Source organism: Siphateles boraxobius, unplaced genomic scaffold (assembly GCF_051911475.1).
Source record: "Siphateles boraxobius isolate OS27281-9 unplaced genomic scaffold, OSU_SipBor_1 77, whole genome shotgun sequence".
Taxonomy (NCBI): Eukaryota; Metazoa; Chordata; class Actinopteri; order Cypriniformes; family Leuciscidae; genus Siphateles; species Siphateles boraxobius.
In genome coordinates, this window is record NW_027509205.1 from 13,672,501 (window position 1) to 13,695,583 (window position 23,083).

A 23,083-nucleotide genomic window follows, 5' to 3' on the forward strand; every position below is an offset into this window, starting at 1 on the left:
CACACACACATACCCAGCACTCAGGGCATGTGTGTATCATCTTTGTCCCTGAACTGCTCAGCATTTCTGAAAAGCTCAAAGCACGAGATGGGTGAGATAAGACAGAAAGAAGGAAGGAAAGAAACTATGAATATTTTTAATCAGCAGGGATATAGTGAGGAGAATCCGATTATTTTGGTAGTCTATATTAAGCTCTTGTCACAGTTTAGCTCTATGTCTTTTGGTAAATACAGAAAATGCATTTAAAATTTTCTATAGTTGCACAACTGTCTTGTTACCAATCTCAACGGTTAACACAGTCATTATTTAAACTTCATTTATATATAAAGGTTTAGCCAATATAAAGATTATATAAAATAATAATATAATTTAAATATATATATATATATATGTATGACAAATGTTACAATTTAAATAATTCAATTTATAATTTATATAATTATATTGTACATCTATATTGGATATTTTAAATAATTATTCTATTATTCTATTATAATTAATTATATTCATTATAATATTAAAGAAAAACTACATATAAATAAGCCTGATACACTGTATGATGAAAACATGTTCACAATTACCTACCGTACCTTTAGGGAGAGTTATGCATAGAGCAAGCAGAATCAATAGGAGTGAATAGTTCCCTGGTTTCCATCCACTTGTACTGTATAGAGGAAAAAGTAATTTGGACATTTTTGGGTGAGCCATTCCTTTAATATCTAATCTAATTTTACTTCTCATACATGTATCTTTTTGAATTTTATTGGAAAACAAGACAAAATGATTTTCGATGTGATATTGATAGTACTATGTATGCAGTGATTGTGCAACTCTTGTAAACTAGATAGTGGCAGTTGACTGGAAGAGGACCGGAGCTTGAACACAAGCACGTTTCATCCCTCATTTGTGAAAATGCCTCCCCTTACTTACAGCTAATGAAAAGGAGTCACTCACAACCCAGACAAGACTATACAAAGAGAATATTTAACCACGATTGAAAGGAAAAGAGAAGGATAGAGAGTGAGAGAGAGAGAGAGATAAGTCAGAGAGATGAAAACAATAAATTTGACATAGAACAGAAAGGACGGCATGTGTTAAAGTGAATTGGATATGAGCAGAGAGATCCCAAAGGACTTGGCCTGGATTCTCACTGTTGGAAAAACAGAGAAACACACCTCACTCTCACAGTTGATTGGTCCAAAGTCACCCCCAATTCAGCCGTTCCACAGGCGGATTTATCCGAAATGCTTAACCGCTCAATAATGAGAATAGCTAACGAGAACGTTAATGACACAAAGAATTATAGAAGTGAACATCTTCTCAACAACTTGCTCGCTTCCACACACAGGCACAGCACAGGCATGCACGACAAACCTGTCAGATCTGTAGATTTAGCAGAGAGCCTGAAGTGGCATCTTAACCTAGATTCACTTCACTGCTGCAGTTTTGTGGCATCAGGTTAAGAATGTAGAGGATATCACACATGCATACACAGTACACACACACACACACACACACACACACACACCCTTCATTGTTTCCTGGAGAACTTAGTGGTCAATTTATTGTCCAGTGAGTGGAATGCCATTGTAACATGTTACATAACTCAAGAAAGTCTTCCTGGCATTAGAACCAGCACTGATAACATTCAACTGCCCTTCAAAATGACCTTCAACACACACACACTCAGACATTTACTTTTTTCTGATCTAACTTCCTTCTTGCTTGAGCATGGTCTGAATGCGTGTTTGAATTTGAATTTGTGTTAAAGGGATAGTTCACCCAAAAATGAAAATTCTGTCAGTATTTACTCACCCTCATGTTGTTCCAACCCCGTAAGACCTTCGTTCATCTTCGGAACACGAGTTAAGATATTTTTGATGAAATCTGAGAGCTGGATCACTCCTCCATACTAGTTCATATGCTTCTAAGGGATTGAAACTTGCCAGCCCCGAGAAGTTATTACAGACATCGTTAAAATAGTCCAAGTGACTACAGTGGCTCAATCTTAAGTTTATCAAGTGACGAGAATACTTTTTGTGCGCAAAAACAAACAGAAATAACGACTTTATTTCAACTATTCATTTCCTTCTCTATGGGCCTCTAGTCAGTTAACTTAGTGTGATTGCGTAGAGCTACGTCACACGTAGGCTCACTATTAGCCGACGCTGGTCATGTGTGTGATGCGTGTGACGTACAACAACAGAAGCTTACGCTATTACACTAGTGAACTGACTCGAAGCTCACAGAGAAGGAAATGAATAGTTGAAATAAAGTTGTTATTTTTGTTTGTTTTTGCGAACGAAAAGTATTCTCGTCGCTTGATAAACTTAAGATTGAGCCACTTTAGTCACTTGGACTATTTTAACGATGTCTTTAATAACTTTTCGGGGCCAGCAAGTTCAATCCCTGAAGAAGCCTATGGAGGAGTGATCCAGCTCTCAGATTTCATCAAAAATATCTTAATTCGTGTTCCGAAGATGAACGAAGGTCTTACGGGGTTGGAACAACATGAGGGTGAGTAAATACTGACAGAATTTTCATTTTTGGGTGAACTATCCCTTTAATGTGGTAATGTGTGCATGAGTTTTATACTCTATGCATTGTTACATTTGAGTAATTCTGAAGAAATGCAGTGACGCAAGCACAACCAAAAATTTGAATACAGGTTCACAAAAACATATAGGCAAAATCAAAACATGATGTTGCTCTTGTGGTATTACAAATTTATTAAATGTTTAATTGAGGTTCCAATACAATAGTATATAAACTGAGACAGTTTCGTATACTGAATTTAGCATGTAAGGTTATGATGGTGACGATATTTGCTGTGAAACAGTTTCCAGCAAGAGAGTCCGGCAAATCCTGTTTTCTGTATTTCTCAGATTACTGCTCTCTATCGAGCCTGCCATTCCTGTTTTTGAGTCTCACGGTTTGAATAGTTATGCTGATTGGATTAGGACCGGTAACGGGCTGACTTCTGTACTTCATTTACATGCTTTGCTCAGAGTCAGAGTCTTCAGTGTCACAAGATCCTTCAAACGGTTGTTCAGCTTAATATTTTTGTGTAAACTCTAATCATTTTTTTTTTCAGGATTCTTTGATTAATATAAATAGAAATCTTTGTAAAAGTCTTTATCGTCACTTGTAATAAATGTAATGCATCCTTGCTGAATAAAAGTATTCATTTCTTTTAAAAAATCTTACTTTTACTTTTTAAAAACTTTCTTTTCACAGTTTGTGCAAAACTTGGTATACATACTTCACAAAAATCATCTTCTTTTATCACTCAGTCCATCAGAAAGGGATTTCAGCTGATGAAGAGGTCCAGCAGGATGACTCATGAATTTCCTTCAGCATCAGTGAAGATCCGGTGCAGTTGACTCCTTGATCCCATCCGGAGTTCCAGCTTCAGGCTGCAGAACTTCATCAGGACAGGATTTACAAGGCTTTACAGGCCTAAGGTCCCTTTACTATTGCCCTCACCATATAGGACATATTCTCCAGTGAGAAAAAAGGGAGAAAACAACACCCTGACCCCTCAAATGTGGTTTGAGTGATAAATCACAAGACACATTGGACCCCATTTATGTCTGTATTACATGAAATCCACTTATAATCAGATCACCCAAAACAGAAACTGTAAAAAATCTATTTGGGCTCGTTTTGGCTCAATATAACAGCTAAAATGAAAGCAGTTAGTGACGTTGGGAGTGTTGTCAGCCAAGTTTTTTTCAGGGGTTTGGGGGATGGGAAGTGCATTGTACGTTTTCCAAGATGTGCCATGAGCTCTTGGCTTTGAGCTTGTGAGTTGTTTGTTTTCAGTGAGTGACTGAAGTGTGTTAAAGGCTTGAATGGTTATTCATGTGCTAATGAAGATGTAAGTCAAATTTCTCTCATCCACATCCACAAACACATAATTAGAAATAAATGTTTGTATGAATGAAAGTTAATTAGGTAATTTCATTCTATTGTTCCAGCTGAAAATGAAACATTTCTAATTCGGTGCAGCATCAGTGTGTGTGTGTGTGTGTGCGTCAGCTGATCAGTATTCAGACTGTGTGCACACTAAGTTCATTTGTATACGGGCTGTATGTTCTTACCTCTTGCATAAGCACTCTACAGCTCATCCTGCATGCTGATTGGCTGCAACTTGACATCACAACTGTAGGAGTCTCATCTGACCACGGAAAGATACAGGCCACACATGGAAACAATGGTATCCAGGCAACAATATACCAGCAACAGCATCCTCCTCTAGTGGGAGAGTAAAACAGTCAACTTTTCTAAAGTGGCACTGAACTACTAGTCAACAATTATTGAAATAATAGTTCAGGCAAAAATGACATTTATGTCATTATTTACTCAACCTCATGTCGTTACGAAACCATACATTGTTAGTTCAGCTGTGGAAAACATAAAAGATCATTTTTTAAAGAATATCTCATAGATTTTTTTCAATAAAATGAGCATGAGCTGTCAAACACATCCTCAACATCAAACATCATTGATTCTAAGTTATATGGACCACTTTTGTGAAACTTGAAAGCGTGTTCACAACCGTGTTCACTATGAATTCTTGTTTGGAATGGAATGAGGTCGAGTAAGTAATGAAAATTAAATTTTTGGCTGAACATCCCTTTAACTATAGCTGAGCTCGCTGCCATCTCTTTGGATGTTTGATAAAGATAAATAATATGACATTTCTGATGACCATCATTCAGTCCAAAAAGCATATGATCAATAAAAATGGCCCATTGCAATGTACTTTCTCAATTCTTAGCACAGATTTTCAACAGCAACTATATGTGTGTGTGTGTTTTAGAACCAAAAGCAAATCTAAAAATAAATTTGATCTGCTGTGAAACACCACATCTCTGGCATATATTTCAACACAGCAGCAGCACAAACAATTCATATACATTTTTATTGATCACATTGTAACCTAAAAAAATTGAAACCTAGATTAGAAACAACTACCTGTAATAAGATAAAACTTTTATTTCCCACTTATTACAGATGTATTCATTTCTGGTGACGGCATCATTTAATTATTTCCCATCTTCTGTGTTTAGTATGCAAATTCAGAAAACATTACAGAAAATATTAGGGGTATAAGAAAAACATTAGGAAAGAAAATCACCAACAGGTATCTAATGACTGTTCTAGTTCTTCAGCCTTCTTTCTTTTCTTTTTCCCTCGCTCCTCTGTTTTTCTTTTTCTACAGCCTTCTGATATTTTAATCTGCAGAATATCATCTGTATAAACAAAATATGATAGTAAAATAAACAAACATGATGGTAAGACATTTAAATTCTAATATCACATCAAGTGCCAGACATTCAGGGCTTAAGGCTGATCCCAAAAACAGAAGAATTAGCGCTGTGAATCATTGCTGGTAAAGATCCTCACATAACCTGCGTTTGGGGGGGGGGGGCACTGTGCTTGTTAAGGAGGCTGAAGAGACGGTAAGTCAGCTGGTTCCCTCTGCACTGAGGCCTGTGAGGCAGGAGGAGACAGGCTGTCCTCTTTATCTCTCGGCCTGGCTTATGTAAGACTGACAATCAGCATCTCCTTTATCTGATGCTAGTAGAATGTGGCATATGTACAAGTATCTCAACTCAATCTTGGAGATTCTGCTCTAATTAATCTTTCCAAAATTAAGCGTTATGCTATTCTTTTACTTAGTTTTCCCTCACTTACCCTTGAAATTTCTGATTCTAGCATCACTTTTATGCACTCTAGTATGCCCATGATTTTTGTTGCATTTAGTCTGCATTGACGGCCAATGGCCTCTTAGACCACTAGAACAGCAATCCTCTCTCCACAACCATATTACAAAAAAACAAGGTCACTGCCTCCCTCTTGTCAAAATATTTGTGTGTGTCAACACTGATGTAGAAAGTGTTGGACATGATGAAACATTTAATCTTACGTTCTAATGATATGTCTATTGTCCCTGTGTGTTTGCTTTAGGGTTACAGTTCTTATTTGTATATATATTTTGCTATGCTTCTGCTTATTTTTCTGTGGAAAAAGTCTGTTTTAACTGTAGGGAGATTTTTCTGTGCTACGGACATGTGGTCTGAATGAGGGGTTTGTAGGTCACCATTATATTCTCTGTAAAACTGCACTAGAGACATGTTAATTGTGTAAAGCTCTAAATTAAATGTAGTTTTCTCTCCAAAAATTAAGATACATTTTCTTCTGTCTAAATGTAATATGGGTGCCAAAAATGTCCCATGCCATCATGTTGCATATTTCACTTAGTTATACTCCTGAAACATAAAGTATAACTTTATACCCTGACGATTAGTCTTATTCCCGCGTTAAGTGAGCAGTTACAAAACTCTTGCATGGTTTCCTGTTCAGAAAGATCTACACAATGCACTGAACTTCCCTTTATATATTTCATTGTGAAATCACCAGTTTGCACAGTGACACTGTGTCGTTTATCACACTAGAATCATCATTTCTCCATTCTGTACATTCCTTTCTGACTGAACTTTCCAAAGAAAAAAACATGTATGAAAGTGTTTGTTCTGTAAGTGTGCAAAGCATGATGGTGCGAATGTGAACCACATGCTACTGGCTTACACAACTTTAGTAAATATACCCACTTTACTTCAAACTACTAGAAAGAGAAGAAAATCTGTATGAACAATGAAAACTGACTTTAACGTCTCTACAAACAGTTGTTGGACATGGTCAACAACATTATTGTATAGGAAAAAAAAGATAAAGTTGATTTTACACAAATTGTGTGACAATATAGGGGCATGTAAACACAAAATACTTAAAAGTATAAAAATATTAAATCAGTACTTTGGCCAACAACTACTGTAACTAATCAGTAAAATCGGTAAAGCACAAATTAAAACATAATGTACCCCAACCTGTCATTAAAAATGCCCTTTCCTAAGAACACAGATTAATATTTTGGTCAAAAGGTAAATTATTATTATGTGGTTTACACTTACCTTAATGTATGCCAGTGTGGTTTTATTGTGTCCACAATATTTGTTTTCTCTGATACTTCACTGTATTTTTCTTAACTTCATTCATTAATATTTTGAAGCATAAAAACTAGCTAGAAGTTTCATAATTAGTCATTTTTATTTATGTCTACAATATTTATGATATTTCCTTATTAGAAGAGGATTGAGGAAGAACAGTGAGATCATTGTTCTTGTCCTCTCCTGATTTCCTCAATCATCAAAGCGATAAAGCTAATGGAATCCTTCCTCACACACACACACACACACACACACACACACACACACACACACACACACACACACACACACACACACACACACACACACACACACACACACCACAGTCAGTGTGTCTCCACTCTTGGCCATCCCAGGCCTTCACTGGCTTTAAAATAGCTCCCCTCTATGGACAGGAAGAGGGGTGTGTGTGGACAGGAAGTAGCTGAGAAGCGCTGGAGACGGCCGTCTGCACAGCACAGCTAGCTCAGGGTCAAGAGTCACACACAACTCTACTCACAATGCACAGCTTTGCAGGAAAGAGACATACTTCTCTTTTCCACTTTTTTAAATATATCTTTCATTACAAATCAGCAGATTTTTTTTACTAGTTTAACATCATAACTTTATAATTTTATATGAGAACATTTATTTGGTAATTTTTTTTCAAATCCTAATTTTTTTGTTTATTTGCAGGTTTTACTTAGATGTTTCAATCCCATTGTGCTCAGCAAAATTCGACCCCATTGAATGCAGATACACAAGTGTATTCACACACAATTTGTATGTAAATGGAAAACGCAATAGCTCAAATGCAGACTTCATCAAGCAGAATGTATCCAATAGTAAGCATAAAACACAAACATAGCCATCTCTCTTTCCTGTCTTTTTCACTTACAGATTGTTATTATTTATTGACGCAAAGAGAAATTGACAGCACAATGTACTATCCTTGTATCTTTTTTGTAGGGAATATGCTGGGAATTATCCCGGAAAACAGTCTCTGGCAGCTCAATGTCTGTTAGCAAATTTATGAGAGCTCTGATGACCCCATAAATGCAAGGTCAGGCTTCTATGTTTGAGTCAAAGACCTTCAGGGGTCATTAATTGGTGGGGTGAATTTTACAAAGAACTGTCCTGAAAGTTCATGAGTCATTACTCACCTCAAAATAAAAATAAAAATGATTTTACATTAAGACAATGAAGTCTATTTTAGGACCATTAAACTTTTTGCATTATGGCATTATAGTCAAGACAATTAAGCACACTTACCCCTAAAATTCTCATTACATTAAAGTTGAAAAAATATATAATACAGTTATGAAAACCACCCTATCTAGGCACAATGAACTATTCCTTTTTAATTAAAACGATAATAAAAATTTAATTTAGTACAAAAGATAATAATCCATAATTTACATTGACTTAAAATAGAATGTTCCTAAAAAAGTTATGCATTTTTTTCTATTGACTTTTTAGCATTTATTGATTATTTGCATAATGAAAATCAGATAAATTTAATGTACAGACAATTTTGGGGAGAAAGGTGGTCATAAAAATTCTGCCACAATGCAAAAAATTTCAATCTTAAATTAAGCATTGTTTGGCATACAAAATATAATTTCATATTTTAACATTTTTCTTTTGATGTTGGGGATAAATATGTTTTTCTAACCGGGTAATAATGAACCTCATTACCAAATAAAGCAACCGGCAGAATATTGTTTTCTTCTAACCAACAACACATCTGTCTCTGTTAATCATATGTGATTGGTTACCTATATTTCTAACCTCTAATAACCTTGAAAACACCTGACAAGCACACGCTTGCCTGTAAAATCTGTGTAGTGGTGAGTATGTGCATTTGCTCACATGATAACGTAAAATTCAAACACAGAAACCAAAACAACATCTGGATTGAGATGACATCTCTGTGAGGTCCAGTGACGCACAATACACCCAAGCACTGAAAATCAACACAAACACAAAGACTGAATTAATGATTAGTAGAGAATCAATGAAGAATTTTGGAAGTGGATTGTATAAACTAAGATACGGGGACTGAGAAGGTTAGTTTCAAAACAAAGGTAAAAATTCCTGTGTCACGCTGATGTGGCTTGCTAGAGACCAGGAAACATTAAAACATAGACCATGCATATAAAGAATAAAACCATCACAGGCTTGCAAAGCAGGCATCAGATGGGCGTTGCCGTCGTTGGGCAGCATTTGAGAGCTTTAAAGAGCTTGTGCCAGTCTAAATTGACGTTTGCTCTGAGATGCCCACTCATGCTCATGGGTCAGCTGACTAGGGTGGAACAAAGTGCCTTTTGTTCACTGGTATCTTTTGTTCACTAGAACCACCTCCGTTTAGGAAACTAATGACAAAAGGCTATGACTGTGTTGGTGATGGGTACACTCTGTAGCTACTCTCGGTAGTTTCCGGAAAAAGAGTTCCGGGGGCAAACTTTCTTTCTTTTGGTCTTCACTGTAGGCTAAAACTGGACTGGTTTGCCTTACTTAAAAGCCTGCAAAAAATTGCCTTACAAAAAAGTAAACATAGGCCTACTTATTTGGCTTGGAGACTCATAACTCAGAAAATTGGACAGGGAAAATAATTTAAACTAATTCTAGAAAGAACTTGACAAGTAAAGTTAACAGGCGGACTTAACTCACATGGATTGTTAAAATATTGTTTACTCAAACAGAATTAGCTCGTTATCATAGCCTATTTCTTTAAAAAAAATAAAATTATCATAATCATCATCAAACTAAAGTGTGTGGTATTACAGGAAAATGATGACTGGACTCTGTGTTAGTCTCACTAATAATTCTCCATAGTGTAGGCTACTTTCTAGTGAAGTTTAAAGCATGTCAGTCGTTGTAGAAGTCATCTAGACACGCTCGGTCGCTTTGGCGTAACCATGGTATTTAAAAAAAAAAATTACCTGTCAAGCTAAAGCAAAGTAAGTTCAGCATCTGTTTTCACGCTCCATGTTGGTCTCTTTATGTTATTTCTTTTCTTTTCTTTACTGTCTTCCTATTCCTTTACGGACATTTCACCGTGTAGGCCGTTTTGACGGATGATATATCTCATGCTCTCAGCTCCTGCTGCAAAGCGCAATATGATTGACAGGCGGAAAATACGGAGCCTCGTACGTGACATGCTCAGAAAAAACAAGTTATAGTTCCAACGACTTATTAAAACGTACGTGTTAGCTAGTGAGGATTTTGGTCTAAAGCGTAACTTGATTGAAACTAGTGTTACAATAAGTTTAAAAAATTCAAATCAGATTCAACTCACTAGCCCTACTTTGCAGCTTCTTTCTTTCTAGGTTGGAATGCATTGTGTAAATTCATCCTTTGATTTGTCCTTTTTTCATCATGCTATAAGTACAATAGAAAAAAAATCGTATAAAATGTCAGTCTAATTGGCTATGTTTCAGTAAAATACTTAAAAGTAAATTTTCTCTCCCTTGTCTGTGGAGTTTCAGGATGCTTTTAAAAAAAATCTTCCCTGCAGTGTCTACGTCATATTCTTTTACCTACTCTTATTGTGTGTGTTGAAGGGACAATGTGGGCTGAGAAGAATCCAAGGAAATGCTGCTTTCTCTACATGCTTTGTTCAGGTCAGGAAATCAGCAGTTGCATGCTCATTGAATACAGTAATAAAACAGATACACAGACATATGGACTCGCACACACTCTTGATACACTCCCTGAATGGCTGACAGAGACGCCTGTCTGAGGCGGAAGGAGTATAATAGACTGTAAGAGACAGTAACACAACATATACACACGCACAGGGAAACACAGTTGTAGTGATTTCTTCCGCATCAAGACGTCTCCTTTGCGTCTTATGAACACACCTAAACACACCCTTCCAGCAATGGAGTCAAGATGTCAGCCTCTCTCAGGGTCCTTTATCAGACACATCTGCAAAACGTATATGCTTTCAATCAATCAGCCAGACCAAAAGAAGAGCAGAATTTTTTTTTTACAAGCAAAATCCAAACATCAACTGCAGGTACAGAGATCCTGGAGATTGAACTTTTAACCTTTGTGTTGGCAGTCCAAATCACAAACACAACTGCAGAACATCTGATATCTCCATGGATTTGTGTCATCCTGTCCCTGGGCCATACTAATCTTTTCTGTGCAGATTAAATATTGGTACATGTCATGCAAAAGCAAGCACAATGCTTAAGACATTTTTAGAAATGTCATCCACCACAAAAATATCTAAACATGTATTTCAGTTCTGTGGCTATTACTCTAAACTGATACTTAAAAAAATAGTGCAGTTAACTGGCAATGTGTAAGAAAAGGCTTAAGAAAAAATAATAAAGAAATATTATTCATGAGGTCTTTTTAATATCTCAAATGGTAAGCAAAATTAACTTAATGTTTTCGAAATTCAATATAACTCAAACATTTGTCATCTAATTTAAAGTCAAATGGTCTGAGTTATACAAGCCACAATATTCTTATTATCTGTCTACAATTATCTTATCAATTTCTATTTTCGTATAATGAAATGAAACAGGCCTAAACTGTAACTAGAACTCTTATGAATTCTAAAAGAACAACCCCTGAGTAATAAAACTTCACTTTGGGATGATTAAAAAAGAAAGGATCTGCCATTTCAGCACTTTTCCCTACAGGGAATGTGATCTCAACTGATTATTTCTAACATTTGGACTTGGTTCAGTGTGCTTACACAATTGAATCTTCTTATTTCTAGCCACCTAATAATCATATCATTTGATCATCAGTAATGCTGGACAAACCAGTGAAAAAAAGTAAATCATTTAAAGCAGTGTTTCTAAACTGGCGAAAGCAGACTATAACTGATTGCGTTGTGATGCATTGGGAAGGCAGAAAAATGTAATGAGAACACATCTAAACATTTCAAATTGGGAAAGTCAAATGTAATAATTTAAGAATGCGCCAATGGAAAACCCATATTGATCGACCATTATTCTGAATATTGGAGAAACGTGCTCCCCTCCATTGTGAAATGTAAATAAAAGCAATGACGCACTCATTATCCAGGACAAGGTCAGCCAGTCACCTTTGTGTTTGCAGTGGGTGGGTTTGTGTCTGTGTGTGAAGGGAATGTTAAGGGAGGTGTGTCACTGTCCACCAATTCAGAGAGTTCTAGCTGTCTGCCTGTATTTCTGTATGAGACCTTCTATTTATTAGCGAGACCTAGAAAATGATGTATTTATTCCATAGCTCATCATCCCATTCTGTAAATATTCTTTGAAGGATCACAAACTCTTTAAATTGCCGCAATAACTTCCTCTAACAAAAATGGGAAATACGCACAAGCACAATACTCTCATTTCATCATAATTGCCTGTATTGTTTACACATCCAGGACAAATATCCATTCATCACAAGTGTGTAAGTGAGTTTGGAATCAGAGTGCTGTGCTGATTCACTATAACGCAGGACCGTGATAGATGGATTAGATGTAATCAACTGTTTGCGAGTGTCTTCATGTCACATGACTTAATCTTTGTGTGAAATCAGTGCTCTTAAATTGCGTGGGACACTAAGTTCCGGCGGAAACATTTGATGACAGATCGCAATCAAAGTATAATCTAAATTATATTTCAAACCATTGTGGATCATGTCATCATGGTTTGGGTCAGATGGAGGTCAGTAACATGTGATGGGAACTGTCATCTGAATCTCATCTCATATTTTAAATGAGGTAGTAAAATTAATTCACCGGTAATGAGTAGGCCTTGAGAAAGAAAAACCCATAAAGAAGAAGAAAATATATATTTTTAATATCTAAAAGGTTTTTCCTAGACATAAGTGAGATTAAATGGTGAACTCAAAATTTCAATACAACATTAAACTCCCAATTTCATTTTGTAGTTATTTCATTACATTACTTTTTAATCTCTTAATGTACAGGTAATTATGTCTACAATTATGTCTTATTTTTTAGGAGAAATATCCGAGACAGAATTAAGCATAACCAAGAACTCAATTAAGTCTCCCAAACTATAAACCTTCGAACATAAAAAAAATTCTGTTAGCTTTATTTAAACCTCACTTAATCCTTGTGTCCTCACTTTCAGTATACAGAGTATATCTCATCTTAGAAATTCAAATCATAACAGAAGAACGCTTAGCATGATTTCATCATCATCCAGTGTCTATGTGTGTTTTGTCATTTCGGTGTGTGTGTTGTTGTTTCCATGGAGCGAGACCATCTGGTTAAATGATAAATCACTAGTCAGCAGAGAGTGATCCAACACTTGGATTCATTTGATAATTGACGCCACAGAGCATGTCACAAGACCCCTGGACATGCTGAGGAGGACTGGGAACTACGGCCCCATATGACTGATAAATAAAGGAGGATGTCAGAACTACGAGGTCGACCTCGCTCTTATATAACAGTGTGTCCTGATGCAGCATTATGAAAAAAAACGCATCTTTAAAGCTCATGTTTGCCTGGGCTAAATCCACATATGTTAACAAACACATGTTGAAATACTCAATTATTAATGTTTGACTTGTTTGGCCCAAATCGGTCTATTTTTTGGCATTTCATTTGTGTCACATGGAGCTTAAATTTTTGTAATACAGGCAGACAATTACGTAAGTCCCGAGTCATGTGTAGGCCAGCATGGAATCAGCACACTTTATTCACTATTTCTGTGCTAATTGTGGTGGGAAATATCGGCGGGATAGATTTAATCATGGTAAAACGTGTTGAATGTATCTGTGCACCACAACCAGTTATCATTAGCATGATCAAACTAGACAAAATATCTAATCAACAAGCTGGCGAAGGACACATTTATAATTGTATGAATTGAAATGTGCAACTTTTTCCTAGTATACTACAACTACATTTACATATTTATGTACTTAAATACCCTGCAATTGTACTTTTGGTATACTTAAAGTCTACTAAATTGGAACAACTAATTTTGCACTTAATGCACTTTAATTATCTGAAAATAGAGCTGAAGTTCAACTTAAGATATACTGAAGTATATTTGATTGTGCTAAAGTGGAACTATTGAGACATAAGCCATGAGTTTCATAACAGCTGCTTTCAGAAATCTGGACAGTAAGTGCATATTTATCTATATCCATATACATATGGAAACTAATGTTAGACAGGCCTCAAAGGCACCATAACTTCATACCAGATGACTTGAGTGCTTTAAAGATAAATACATAGTGACTACAATAATTATTTATACTGTATGAAAGCCTGTTTCCATCTCAGAGTAAAAATACTTGTAAAATAACTATTTTAAGATTTTTTTTTTTTAAATAAGAGAAACAAAAGCCAAAAATGATGGGAAGTAGCAAATTTTGAGATACAAAGTCACAATTTTTGAGATACAGTCGCAATTGTGATATATAAAGACATTGTGAGAAATAAAGTTTCAAATTTTCATCATTAGCAATCACTGTGCGGTCTCTTTCTCTCTCACACCGCTCTCCACACCCCTCAGTTGGCAAGAAGGGTGGACTGGGTGGGTTGTACAGACACAAACACACACACACGTATTTTGTAGGAAGTTTTACAAGCTACGTGATATTCCGCCAATTTCTTCCTGGGTCACGCACACCAGAGACAAATTAATGAATGGGGAGAGACAGAGAGAGAGGGGAGTTTATTTAACCTGATTATACACTTGTGATATTTCTCACAACTCGGCAATATTCTTTGGAGCATTAGATGCCCTCCACCCACTGAGGGCCTCAATGGAAAATTGCCCTGATATGACCTGCTGTTCTGTTCACACAACACTTTTACACACACACACACACACACACACACACACACACACACACACACACACACACACACACACACACACCACACACGTTTATCTTGATATTTAATGGGAACATTCCACAGGTGTCTGTTTTTTTTTTACAGACTATAACCATAATTCTAACACTATAAAAAAAACTTCTGTCAACACTTTAGTTTAGGGTCCAATTCTCAGTATTAACTTTGCTTATTAGCATACATATTATGATATTGGCTGTTTATTAGTACTTATAAAGCACATATTAATGCCTTATTCTATACCTTATTTTACATTCCTAATCCCAATACCTAAAAGTAACAACTATCTTAATTATTAATAAGCAGTAATTAGGAGTTTGAGGCAAGCCGTAATTAATAGTGAGAATCGGACCCTAATCTAAAGTGTGACCAAACTTTTTATGTACCTCTTCAGATTTAGCTCTTGATTTGTGTTTAGTTATTTGTTCAGATTTAGCTAAATTTTTATGACAATTTTGAAAAAATAAGTATGGCCAGGTTAGAAACAAATATATATGTATAAATAGACCTATATACATTACTGTATTTTTGATTAAATAAATGCAGACTTGGAGAGTATAAGAGACTTCTTTCAATGTAAAGATATCAGACCCTTGGCCAAAGGATATTATGGGTTGTATCCTCATGTGTATGTGTGTTTATTTACATGATTTATGAGGACACAAATTTGTCTAATGGCATGGGTATTACACTAGTAATGCAACGTAAACATGTTTTTTGAGGACATTTCCTCGTAATTAAAATGGCTTAACATATATTCAACAATGTTTTATTAAAAATCTAAAAATGCAGAAAGTTTTCTGTGATGGGCAGGTTTAGGGTTAGGGGACAGAATATACAGTTTGTAGAGTATAAAAACAATTACAATGTCCTCATAATGATAGGTGCACCGGTGTGTGTGTGTGTGTAAAGGGTGGTACAGGGCATTGCCTGTGGTCAAGTCAAAATAAAGCTGCCGGTGAGGGCTCTGCCCTTTGAGCACGGATGCTATGTGAGCATGCAGAGACGTGACTGAACACATTCACAAGTTTCCCTCAGTTTTTTCACTCAAACGTGCACACACCCCTCATTAACTGAGAAAACCTTTCAATACAGATGTAAGATATCACTGCTGGAGCTTTCCACTTGCTTCTTTTGTGCTTTCACACGGACACGTAGACTGTTCCTGGCATTTCTGTCTTTTTCAAACACAGAGTCGAGGCTACTTTAACAGCCAATTAAATACTTTAGAGCTGAACATGCAAGAAAATTCGCCAGAACTATTTAAATGCATTTAAAATGAAATTCCATGTCTTTTGAAGATTGTATTAATTCCCATGATTTTTCTTGGCCTAGACATCATTTTTTTTAAATCCCCCAATGGTTTTCCATGACTGTGGGAAGCCTTCTGCTTGTTGATTTCCATTTTTAAGGCATTTGAGATTCACCCTGAAGACCAGAGAGACTTGAACAGAGATGAAAACTCAAAGATCTATCTTGTGTCCACTTTAGCTGGTGCTCTGACTCACATGAAACATTCTGAAGCACAGAAAAGCTGTGGGATTTTGCAGAAATTGTGCAGAAATGTGTATGTGTGTGTTGTGATATGTGTCACTTCCCACACTCGGTAAAACTCATCTTATAATTCTTGGAAACGGCACATTAATACATGCTCCCAGCTGTGGAAAGGCATCACACAAAAGTCTACCAACCTAATCCCAATCTTTGCACACATATGGTGTTTCAATAAGATATCAAAACTCATATGAGATCTCTTTGATATCTCAATTGTTTCTCCATGATTACAATGAGATGAAATGGAGAGCAAATGGAGATCTCCTGCTTGTCAGATTTTTAACTCCAAGATAGCATAGTCTTTAATCAAGTCAAAGGTTCATCTATTTAATTTGTGTCGTTTTTGTGGCTATTTTAGGAAAAACATTTAAAGCCGATGATTAAATCAGAACTGAAAACTCCATTAAGTCTCTAAGCTATGAAACAGCAACTTCCAAGCAATAAAATTGAACACTGGTCTGTCTTAAAATTATGCTTGGAATATGACAGTTTAAGACTATTAAAATGCACCAACATTCGATCAACAAAAATACTATGACGCACTTTTTTTATAAAATTTATTCCCAATCATATTAAGTCTGATTGCTTCCTTTATATAATTTACATAGAGATTTGAAATGACACATGAGTGATTCACTATCCCTGCATGCATTGCTTCATCCTGTGTCAGTGTTTGATGGTGATGACTTTAACCTCTGTGAAGAAGTGGAATGAGTCTTTCCCCCCCTCTCGACCAATGCCAGAGTTTTTCATGCCACCGAATGGTAGATTTAAATCTCTGACCAGCCAGCAGTTGGTCCACACCAACCCAGCCTGCAGTTTCCTAGCAACCCTGTGTATGCGCCCCACATCTCGGGACCACACCGTGGCGGATAAGCCGTAGCGTACGCCGTTGGCCCGTGATATCACTTCCTCTTCTTCATCGAAGGGTGTCACACAGGTTACGGGACCGAAAATCTCTTCCTGCATCAATGCGGAGGAGTCTTTTACTCCAGAGATGACGGTGGGCAACATGAAATAGCCATCCGCATTATGCTGTGGAAGGGTAAGGTTGTCCACACCCTCCCCACAATGCACCTGTGCACCTTCTGCCAGCGCCAAAGCAACATAACCTTTAACCTGTAGGAGTTAGCAGGCAATTTCCATGTTTTAAAATCATGTACCTGTTTGTAAACCTAGAAATTTGATTTTATTTGAACAGAGAGAGAGAGAGAGAGAGAGAGAGAGAGAGAGAGAGAGAGAGAGAGAGAGAGAGAGAGAGAGAAACACTCAGACCTTCTGTAGATGCTCTTTGCTGATGAGCGCTCCATTATTGTTGGAGGGGTCAGAGGGCACTCCAGTTTTCCACTGTCGAACCGCCTCCACGAAACGAGTGAGGAATTCTGGGTAAATGCTCCGCTCAACGAAGATTCTGCTGGTACACAGACAGATCTCTCCCTGAGAGAGAAAAGAATAAGATGCAAATAAGTTCTCCAGTAATTCTCACAATTCTCACAGGGCTGTGAAAACTAATTATATATGGACACTTTAAATATTAGCACAGTGATTGTGTGTATGGTGCGCGTGATGCATCCTGAGCGAGAGAAAAAGAGAAAGAGAGAGAAAGTGTGAGAGAACACAATGTACAATGCTGTATTCTGAGCACCACAGTGTGGCAAAAAACGGAACTACATTGTGTTATCCCATTAAAAAAAGATTTGAGACAAGATTTTAACTTCTCCCAATTACTCCAATATGTTGCATGTGGACTCAGCAAATGGAGTCAGGTTATCATCATTAACTAAAAGTAAAACTAAAACTATATTTAAAAAAATGTCCCTGAATTAAAAAAAGCTGAAATAAAATATGACAAATATTAGATGTAAAACATTTCATATTATATTATACAGAAAAGTCACATTTTACTCCCAGTATTCATACTGTATAGAAACATTTTGAGAGGTATGGTAGTATGTTATTCAGCACTAAGCTAAAGTCGTTTAAACCTAATTGCCAATGCAGACACGACACCTGCAGGAGTTTGATTGGATGAGCTCAGTAATGACATAACATTTTTGCAACAGAAAGCATTAGTGTAACTGAAAATATAATAAGATTGGTCAAGCTGTGCATGAGCTCACCTGATTGGAGAAGCTGGATCGTACAGTAGTGCTGATGGATTGATCCATGTCAGCATCAGCAAATATAACAGCCGGGTTTTTCCCGCCAAGCTCCAATGAAAGCTTCTTACAATACGGCGCACTGCGTTCTGTTATCAGTCTTGCTGTAGCCGTGCTCCCCGTAAAGGAGATCAACGGGACGTCAGGGTGAGACACCAATGCATCCCCAGCGCGTGGGCCCGTACCAAAGACAATGTTGACCACACCGGGTGGAAAGCCTAAGACACACACACACGTATTATAGACACATTCACTCAATTCAGATGCATCCTGGTAATAAGAGAAAAATAAGGCTACCAATGTACCCTGAGATGAGCTAATTAACAAATCTGTCCCATATACACACACAAATCCCTCACCAGCTTCCTCCAAAAGCTGACACATCATCCAGGCAGTGACTGAAGTCATTTCACTAGGTTTCGCAACCACAGTGTTTCCTGCAGCAACAGCCGGAGCAATCTTCCAGGTCAGGAGATACAGTGGCAGATTCCATGGGCTTATAAGACCAGCTATAGACAGGGAATTTAACAGACATAAACCATCTGAAAGAGAATGATTTACATTAGAGAGTATGTTGAGACTGACACATACCCACTCCTACAGGACAGCGTACTGTGTAGTTGAGGCAGCCCATGTGATCCATCTGACTGCAGTCATTAGTGTGATGCAGGACAGATGAAGCAAAAAAACGGAAGTTGTACGCTGATCGTGGAATGTCTACATTTCGGGCAAAAGTTATAGTCTTCCCTGGAATTAAGAGAAAAGGAAATTAGTCCATTTCATGCTTAAAAAGCCCTATAAAGAACTGAATAAAACCAAATTAAATTGTTCTGTGACACTAAGTAACAAGATATATTAGATACAGGATTAATGGTACCCCTGGTAAATATGATCAAAAATGGCTGTAAAAAAATCTGCATTGTTTATCCTTTTGATCTTTCATTACAAAATTCGCAAAAATCTAACCTTTCATTGAGTCAGGTATTTGCTAGAATCCATAATACCATGTATCTGAACAAGATGTCCAGGACCTCCAGCAAATAAAATAGGCCCACAACATATAAGATCCAGAAGTATATTTAACCATATAGGCATGGGGTACTTTTTATCCCTGTTTGCACCAAACACAATCTGGTGGGTTTGCTGCCAAAAAGCCCTTTTTTTGTTTCATTTGACCATAGAATCCAGTCCCTTTTGAAGATCCAGTCGTGTCTGACAACTGAATATACTGGAGTTTGTTTTTGGAGGAGCGAGGAGGATTTTTCTTGAAACCCTCCCAAACAACATGTGGTGAACAGGGATCTGTGATCCTTGGAGAGTCTTTGGCCACTCAAACTCTCCTCCTCACCGTGCATTACAGTAAGACAATATAGACACACGTCCTCTTCCTGGCAGATTCATAACATCTTTAGTTGATTGGAACTTAATAATTGCTCTGATGGTCAAAATGGGGATTTTCAATTCTTTAGCTATTTTCTTACAGCCACTTTCTATTTTGTGATGCTCAACAATCTTTTGATGCACATCAGAACTATATTCTTTGGTTTTACTCATTGTGATGAATGATTTAGGGAATTTGGCCTTTGTGTTTCCTCATATTTAAAATCCGGTGGAACACGAAGTCATAGATATACAATTTCATGTTCCTAGTCACCCTGGTGTGCTAAAAATTCTAGGGGTGCCAATAATTGTGGCCAACGTGTTTTGGAGAAAAACATTTATTTCATAATGTGATTTCTATCGCTACTTTATCGATACTTTTAATCAATACCCCCACTTTCAATTCTTTTACTTCAATGAAAGGTTAGATTTTTGCAAAAAATTTTAATGAAAGATCAAAAGGATAAACAATGCAGATTTATTTTTTACAGCCATTTTTGATCATATTTACCAGGGGTGCCATTCATTCTGACCACAACTGTATAATATATATATATATATATATATATATATTGTCCAATAATTATATATTATATATATATTTGCAAATATTTTCTTAAATACTATGTTAAAAATAATGGATGGATGGATGGACAGACATAGAACGATAGATGGAATGATAGATAGATAGATAGATAGATAGATAGATAGATAGATAGATAGATAGATAGATAGATAGATAGATAGATAGATAGATAGATAGATAGATAGATAGATAGATAGATAGATAGATGGATGGATGGATGGATGGATGGACGGACGGACGGACGGACGGACGGACGGACGGACGGACGGACGGACGGACGGACAGACAGACAGACAGACAGATAGATAGATAGATAGATAGATAGATAGATAGATAGATAGATAGATAGATAGATAGATGATAGACAGACAGACAGACAGATAGAAAGATCGATAGGGAAACGGATGGATGGATGATCTTACCAACCCCAAACTTTTTAACAGTACTATACACACATAAAGTAAACAGCATATATATATATATATATATATATATAGGCCTACAAATATCAGCCACTCTGCTCTCTGTATATTTTATCAGCTACTGACAAAAAAAATCTGTTGACCACTAAAAAAAGTACATTTTAAATTATGAAGTACATTTTAAAACTATATGTTTATATTTAACTGACTTAAAACAGCTATGAACAGTTTAAAAGAAAAAAATGTGAGGACTAACTTTTAAGACTAGTCTTAGTTTATGCATCCGGCCCCTGTACTATGATGCTGTAGTGTTTCTAGTGTTTTACCCTGGTCTTTAGACTCAGCCTGGGCAAACTCCTCCAGTCGAGCCTCTATCAGGTCTGCCAGTTTATTCAGTACTTTGGCTCTCTCTGCTGGGCTCTTAGCTGACCAATCAGGAAAGGCCTCTTTGGCTGCCCTCACTGCAGCATCCACCTATGACCATTGAGAAAAGGGTAAACCAACCAATATATTTCACAATTGAGAAGGGGGGTGTCTTGCTTTGTATTGGCCATTGATAGGATGTGGTGGGTAAAAAAGTAATGTAAGACCTCATTTTTTTTTGGTATTTAAAGGCTTTATTAAGTGCATTATCATAAAACATAATATTAAAAAATAAAAATGACCTCTTTTTTTCCCACTGATCCACACGAGTTATTATGGTGTGAGCTCCAGCTTATTTGGCTTAATCATTAGACACTGGACCTTGAGCGTTGCCCAATTTTTTTTGACCAAAGTGTTTACAGCAAGAAATATATGAGACCAAAGGTCACCCTGACTCAGCAAGCAATTATTACTCTGAACTTTCTTAGAATTTGTGTCTTCAGCCAAATAATGGTGAGTAGTTAAATATTTTTTAAAGGTAAAACTGCACTTTTTTTAGTAACACAGTGCATAATTGATCATGCACAAGTGACATCTTCAAATATTCAACAAAACCTGAGAAAAAAAGAGAAATATTGAGAAAAAGTTCACCTCCTCAGGTCCACTGTCTGGAACTTTGCAATAAATCTCTCCTGTCGATGGGTCAAAAGAGTCCATTAGCTTGGAACATGGTACAAACTTCCCGCCGATATAGTTTTCCAGCACTAGATATTTCATATCTTTTGACATTGCATAAAAATCAGTTTTGAAAACAAAAGGATCCGAGATGTTTGCGCACCCGTCAGCGTGCTGTCACATATGAGCTTTCACCGGACTCTTTTGCAATCGGTTTACTCAAGTAAATGAGAGGTTGTATAGTAAACTAAAGGGCTTCACCAGCAGACACGTGTCAACACTGATTCATCTGAGCACGAGTTGGACATTAAAAGACCTTAACTTGCTGGAGGTTCTGAGATATTATTTCACATTTCCATTAAAAGGGAATAAGCCTGTATATAACATTTTGTATTTATAAAACATTTATTGTTATATATACAGGTGCTGGTGATAATTAGAATATCATCAAAAAGTTGATTATTTCAGTAATTCCATTCAAAAAGTAAAATTCGGATATTATATTCATTCATTACACACAGACTGATATATTTTAAATGTTTATTTCATTTAATTGTGATGATTAAAACTGACAACTAATGAAAATCCCAAATTCAGTATCTCCGAAAATTTGAATATTACTTAAGACCAATACAAAAAAAAGGATTTTTAGAAATGTTGGCCATATGAAAAGTATGAACATGAAAAGTATGAGCATGTACAGCACTGGCATGGAGTCAATCAGTCTGTGGCACTGCTCAGGTGTTATGAGAGCCCAGGTTGCTCTGATAGTGGCCTTCAGCTTTTCTGGATTGTTGGGTCTGGCGTATCGCATCTTCCTCTTCACAATACCCCATAGATTTTCTATAGGGTTAAGGTCAGGCGAGTTAGCTGGTCAATTAAGAACAGGGATACCATGGTCCTAAAACCAGGTACTGGTAGCTTTGGCAGTGTGTGCAGGTGCCAAGTCCTGTTGGAAAATGAAATCTGCATCTGCATATAGTTGGTCAGCAGCAGGAAGCATGAAGTACTCTATAACTTCCTGGTAGACGGCTATGTTGACCTTGGACCTCAGAAAACACAGTGGACCAACACCAGCAGATGACATGGCACCCCAAACCATCACTGACTGT

General features: G+C 36.7%; 1 protein-coding gene across 1 annotated transcript; it reads right to left on the minus strand.

Annotated features, from left to right (window-relative positions):
- Nucleotides 1-16,926: 16,926 nt before the first annotated feature.
- aldh8a1 (aldehyde dehydrogenase 8 family, member A1) lies at nucleotides 16,927-22,182 on the minus strand. The gene is made up of 7 exons (XM_077218134.1): nucleotides 21,948-22,182; nucleotides 21,260-21,407; nucleotides 19,137-19,292; nucleotides 18,905-19,054; nucleotides 18,507-18,763; nucleotides 17,662-17,823; nucleotides 16,927-17,505 (listed from the first exon to the last, which is right to left on the minus strand). Exons 1-7 carry the CDS (start codon nucleotides 22,083-22,085, stop codon nucleotides 17,053-17,055), a joined length of 1,464 nt encoding a protein of 487 aa, XP_077074249.1. The 5' UTR covers nucleotides 22,086-22,182; the 3' UTR covers nucleotides 16,927-17,052.
- Between the last annotated feature and the right edge of the window lie 901 nt (nucleotides 22,183-23,083).

Coding starts and splice junctions, on each gene's coding strand:
- aldh8a1 (XM_077218134.1), bottom strand. CDS start 22,085: ATGTCAAAAGATATGAAATATCTAGTGCTGGAAAACTATATCGGCGGG. Junction 18,764..18,904: donor TCAGCTTTTGGAGGAAGCTG/GTGAGGGATTTG, acceptor TGTGTGTCTTAG/GCTTTCCACCCGGTGTGGTC. Junction 17,506..17,661: donor GCAAAGAGCATCTACAGAAG/GTCTGAGTGTTT, acceptor TAACTCCTACAG/GTTAAAGGTTATGTTGCTTT.